The sequence below is a fragment of the Octodon degus genome, unplaced genomic scaffold (genome assembly GCF_000260255.1).
Source record: "Octodon degus isolate 3935 unplaced genomic scaffold, OctDeg1.0 scaffold00053, whole genome shotgun sequence".
Classification (NCBI taxonomy): Eukaryota; Metazoa; Chordata; class Mammalia; order Rodentia; family Octodontidae; genus Octodon; species Octodon degus.
The window spans coordinates 6199715-6205909 of record NW_004524629.1 but is presented as its reverse complement, the minus strand read 5'-3'; the positions used below and the strand labels follow the sequence as shown (position 1 = coordinate 6205909).

The 6195-nt window shown below is 37.9% G+C and overlaps 1 protein-coding gene across 2 annotated transcripts in view; it reads right to left on the bottom strand.

Moving 5' to 3' along the window:
* Sidt1 (SID1 transmembrane family member 1) overlaps positions 1 to 6195 on the bottom strand; it is a 103224-nt gene that overhangs the window by 5779 nt on the left and 91250 nt on the right. For both annotated transcript variants that reach the window (XM_004633305.2, XM_023717570.1), the window contains exon 21: positions 4102 to 4148. In XM_004633305.2, coding sequence (XP_004633362.1) covers positions 4102 to 4148 — 47 coding nt within the window. The remainder of the gene's footprint in view (positions 1 to 4101; positions 4149 to 6195) is intronic.

Below are 6195 nucleotides of genomic sequence, written 5' to 3'. Positions count from 1 at the left end.
TTTTTTTTTTTTTTGTCTTTTTGAGACAGGGTCTCACTATGCAGTTCAGGCTGGCCTTGAACTCACTTGCCTGAAATGTCCATATCTGGCACCTGACCATAAAGTAAGTTTTATCCTATTACATCTTCAAAACATTAATGTCTAATGATGATGCAATGTTCCCATAAGAAGATGTACTGTAGGTAATCATCTTCCTTCTCTGATGGAAACATAGCATTTTCCCAGCACCCTTTAGGGTTTTCATGATTATAAACAACACTATAATGATTAAATGAATGCTGTTGGATGTGTTTTTCCACTTAAAATTAGTTTATTAGAATAGATTAACAAAAGTAAAGCCATATTAATATGCTGAGCTATAAAAGGCTCAAGTCAACAACTTCTGACATTGCCAGTCTTATGGAAACTATTATGGACTACTGATCTATATTAGAATATTTTGCTGAATTCACACACCTACAATATTTAAATGACAATGGAATGCCCTTCTCTGACAAAACTAAGCAGAAAAGGGGGATACAAATGAACGACCATTTTGTATCTGTATACTCTAAATAATTACAGCTGCATTGTCTTAATTCAATGAATAGATTTATTCTAATAGTGTCTGTGGACAGGATATCATGTCTGCATCTTGTACAATGAATAACTACTAAAACAATATGGAATGTATTAATTATTGAAACTGTTAGTAATCAGTTCTGAAACTGTCTCATTGCTATTTGTTTCTTAATAAATCTCTTTTAAAAAAGAATATATTAACAGAAGCAGAATTATTTTGATCATTGGTTTGACACACATTAAAAACAACTTTGTTAGCTGTCCATTTATAAGTTAACACCAAAGTTTATTTTGGTTAAGGTTTAGTTTTAATTTTCTTTCAAATTTCTATTTTTTTATAACAAAACATTGCATAACTCTTATTTATCACATTATTTAAACATTTTTAAATAAATACTCATCCAAACATATTTGTGTGATTGCCTCTGCCAATATCACGGTATCAGGATATCACTACACCTCCTATACTCTTGAAGCCCTGGAATCTCTGGAGAGGCCATTCACCTTACCTCGTGAGTAGACTGTGGCTTTGGTTTTGTTTGTTTGGTATTTTTTTTGGTGGTACTGGGGCTTGAACTCAGGCCCTTGCGCTTGCCAGACAGGTGCTTATTCTACTGAGATGTCTCCCTGGCCCTGTGTGGCTTTGGTTTTGATTAGGTGAAAGGGAGAGATGAGCTAGGTGATTCTGAGCCTTGGGGCCACAGCCATGGGCTGTCTATTAAGTGCCCTGTTCCCAACGTCACCAGAGCTGTAGACTGTGCTCCTAAAAGGGTGGCCAAGAAAGGCACTGTAGGAGACCACTACTTGTCTCACCTGGACTTGCCCCAAGCAGAGTGGCAGCCTTTTAACAGTGCATACCTTATGCTAAGTTGGCCCTGTGTGACATTATGGGAAGTTTCTCCCAAAAGCTACATTCCCTGATTAAGATTCAAGTCCTTATGGTGCAGATCTGAAGGAAGGCCTCTTCCATCATTCCTTTTCCTGTCTTAGCCCTTAATAGTTTACCCTGAGTATCACTTGGGCAATGTGTTTATTTAGGTACCGACTATCCCACATGTCACTTGGGCAAGTGTCATTTCAACCAGTTGATTCTCATACTGAATAAATTTGATGAAATTGTCTTTTTTATGTGTCCTGTTACATTATCTTATAAAATTAATGGAAAAAATGTAACTTTTGGTCTTCCTGTAGTTAAATAATTGTACTGGTAAGTAGTTAATGAAGTCTAAGAGCAGGAAATCATCTTTCTATCGAAGGTCATTGACCCCGAGGGCCATATCAGCTAGAACCCAAAAGTAAAAGCAGATAAATTTGCTTATTCTTTGAGAGATCAGTAAAATACCTCCCATATTTGAAGTGGAATAAGTTGTATAAACTGATTTCAGCTAGCAAAAAAGACATCTCTTGTCCTGGAGTCCATCTGAGAGGAAAAGACTAAGAGACAATCAATGAAGGGAGAAAGAGGAAAGAAAATGATATCAGTGGAGTAGAAAAAAAGTGACCTAGAGGGAAAGGCAGAAATAGGAAGGGGTTTTTTTTTAGAAATAGGAATCTCTCTCTTTCTCTCTCTCTCTCTCTCTCTCTCTCTCTCTCTCTCTCTCTCTCTCTCTCTCTCTCTCTCAAAAACATTTAGCAGGACATAAATTCTACAGGAAAGAATGCCTGCTCTGGTTGGCTCTTTGTACCTACTGGATCTATCTATTTATCTATCTATCTATCTATCATCTATCTATCTATCTATCTATCTATCTATCTATCTAGCATATCTATCTATCTATCTATCTATCTATCTATCTATCTAGCATTTATCATATATATGTCTATCATCTGTCTATCTATCATATATATATCTATCATCTATCTATCTATCTATCTATCTATCTATCATCTATCTATCTATCCTATTCACATAGATGTTTATCTTGTTGAATAAAGGAGCTCAATCAATGGATCAGGGTTTTAGGAGAAGCTACTCTTGGTATACAAGAGCTTCCTATTACTTTCTTTGCAAGAGAAAAACACTCTTTTTTGAAAAAATATAACAATTTAATAAATGCTACATCTAATTACAATAATTATTATACAAAGTAATTTTCCTTAAATTAAGTTTATAATGCATAATTTGCACTATACATAGAGCAAAATGCCATGACAAGTCACCGAATACAAGACTTTTAATAAAAAGGCATAAAACATATTTACACATAAACCTCTTTTTAGTAAAAGAAAATTTGAGCCTTCAGTGTAGGGCAACACACAGAACAGTACCCGTGCAAATACAGGAACTCTACTGACCTGAAGTCAAGCAGTAGAGGTTGTGGGCTGGTACCCTTTAGCTGTATGCTATATGTAGATATGTAGAACAAGTAATGATGGTGAGTAAAATGTGCAGATTAACTTAGCACACACCCTCGAACATCAAAGTTAGAGTGTCTGGAGAAAAGATGCTGCTCGGTCTCCCTGCAACTGTTCATGTCACTGTGGAGTATAATTTTTAAAAATTACAACAAAACCAAGGAACTTTCACTCTAGTAAGAGCACAAGTTTGGACCACAAGGCAGTGATTTCAGTAGGCCTCAGCCACCTGGCCATGTCACTAAAGGGTCAGAAGATGTGGCACCTTGTTCCCAGGGTGAATTTGGGGCCCTGAAAGGAAGTTCCCTGCTCCTTCATGATGGATCATCCCAAAATGGTGATGATGTCACAACACAGCCAGCCCTCGGGACTTTTATGATACATGCAGCAGCACAGGGGGAAACTGTACTAATTTCTGCACGTGTCAACGACAGGGCACTGTTTTCAAGTCTGTCTTCACTTTGAGAAATACAGTGCAAAGCATTCCTGATAATGCAGAAGTCATTAATGCACCCCCAGCTTAGCTCCGGTGTTCACGTGGAACAATTAAAATGTCCTCTCTCCCTCTTTTGCACTTATATCAGCATTTCCATAAGCTGGAGGTGGGTTGGGAAAATCAACTGTTCAATAAATATCAGTAAGGACACCTGTTCAGGCAGTATATACAAAGTTTCTCTTAGTTTATGGATTTCAAATCCTTAGGCCATCCTGTAGTATGTATGGCAGTCTCTTAAACACAGTCAACATCTTCCATAGCCAACAGTGGTCATGTTTTTATAAATTGCTCATTTTTTTAAGCTTAGCATCCAGCTCAGGAAAAAATGAAAATCAACCTTCCCTGCACTGTTGAATGCCCAAAGGCCAGAAGACTTTGCCTTCTTCATTGGCTTTATTTTCCTTTGAAGCATTTTGTTGCTTATTGCTTAAGCCCGAGACAAGTTACATGCCCAGTTAACCAAAGCCAGATCAACAGAGGCTCAGTTGTCCTTCTACTTTGCCCAGATTCTTGCTCTCATACAGATTATGCAGAGGAAAAAGACCTTTTTATCAAGTCTCTAGAAGAAGCACAGACTTACCCTCTCTTTAATTTCAGATGTCTGTGTAAAAATGATAGTCACAGAAAGCCAAAGCAGAGTGTTGCAGACATTAGTAAAGACAAAAACATATTTTCCTAAGACTACTTACAAGGACCAGTTTACCAGGTTCCCCACAATCAGCAGCACCATTCTATCCTAGAAAAAAGGATTTAAAAACACCAAATAAGAGACTGTACACACAACTTTTCTTTTACATCTATTGTAGCAAAAGCATCAACCAAAGAGGCTGGGGAGATAGCTCAGTAGAATAAGCACTTGCCTGGCAAGCGCAAGGTCCTGACTTCAATCCCCAGTACTGCACCAAAAAAACAAAAAAGCATCAACCAAAGGAAAATAACTTCTTGTTAAAAAAAACAACATTCTCTTCTTTTTTTTAAATTTATGTATTTGGTATAGGGCCTCATTATGCAGCTCGGACTCCACTTGAACTTATAGGGATCCCCTGTTTTCAGCCTCCCCAGTGCCGGGATTATAGGTGGGTGCCACCATGCCTGGTCTAGGTGGCTGACTCAGTGCACTGGGGTTAGGCAAGTGCACTGCTCTGTGGTTCTGAGAGAGCCTGGCTGTGCTCTGACACAAAAACGAACAGCAAGGCCTCTCACTGCAAACAGGCACAGCTAGGTCCTTGTCAAAAAAAGCAGTCAGTGAGACAGACTTAGCTGTTTTCCCCTAGGTTTAGAGGAGCAAGGTGGCATGGCCCACTTTTTGGTGGTAAGACTGGTGGTGTGTGATTATCCAGTAGTTAGAATTCTGCCACTCATGACTGAGGATTGCTTCTCTGTTTGCTTGGTTGTTGCCACTGCAGCAAGCTGTTGGAACCAACTGTGGGCATTAGTTTTGCATTCATTACTCTAGCTCCAAGGAGGCCCTGCACTCCCAGGCTTGAGGTCTCTATAACACATGGTCTTCACACCAGTGTTACTAAATAAGGGAGACAGTGCAGAAGGTTGGTCCATCCTAAAGGGCAATTCTCTGGTAGAGATGATTCACAATCTATTTCTGTTCCTTTGCATACTGCTTAAAACTTTTGGCACTATTTAATTATACTTTAATTTGCATGCCTGTTCATTGAGTATTTAAAAATGATGATTTTTTCTTTTGCAGGGGGTCCGTCTAATTTGGAGGAAATGTCTCCATTTAAAATACAAACATTAATCAACTATTAGAATAGTCTAAATGCAAAAAAAAAAAAAAAAAAAAAAGAATAGTCTAAATGCAAAACACCGACACCACCCAACTGCTGGTGCAGATATGGATCAATAGGAGCTTTCATTCGTTGTTTGTGGGGATGCAAAGCAGTATAGCCCTTTGGGAGATAGTTCAGCAGTTTCCTATGAAACAAAATGTATGCTCACCATGTGACCTAGCAATTGCTGTCCTTGGTATTTACTCTCAAGGGCTGAAAAATTATACCTGTGCATGATTGTTATGGCAGCTTTCTTCATAGTTACCCAGCCTAGGAAGCAACTAGAGTGTCCTTCAATAGGTGAATGGGAAAACAAACCGTGGCACCTTTAGAAAGTGGACTATTTTGGGGCACTGAAATGAGCTACAAAACCATAAAAAGACACTGAGGACCTTAGAATCATTTTACCAAGTGAAAAAAGCCAATGTGAAAAGTGACATATAAATCCAAATACATGACATTTTGGAAAAGACAAAAACATGGAAACAACTAAAAATTAGAGGCTGATCAGATTGGAGGAAGAGATAAATAGGCAGAGAGCCAAGGATTTTTACAACATCAAGCTGGTCTGTATAATATTTCAACATTATGTATATGACATTATATATTTGTCAAAAGTCAAAACACATAAAATATATAATACAAGAGTGAGGGCTGGTTCACCCCAGGGATGCAAGGATGGTTCAATATTCGAAAATCTATAAGTGTAATACACTATATCAATAGAGCGAAAAATAAAAACCACATGATCATCTCAATTGATGCAGAAAAGTCTTTTGACAAAGTTCAACACTCATTCATGTTCAAAATCCTACAGAAAATTGGAAGAGATGGCCTCTACTTCATAAAAGCCATTTATAAAAACCCAATGGCTAACATAATTCTAAATGGGGAAAAACTGAAATCTTTTACTCTTAAATCTGGTACAAGACAAGGATGTCCTCTATCACCACTCCTATTCAATATAGTTCTGGAATCATTAGCTACAGCCATTAG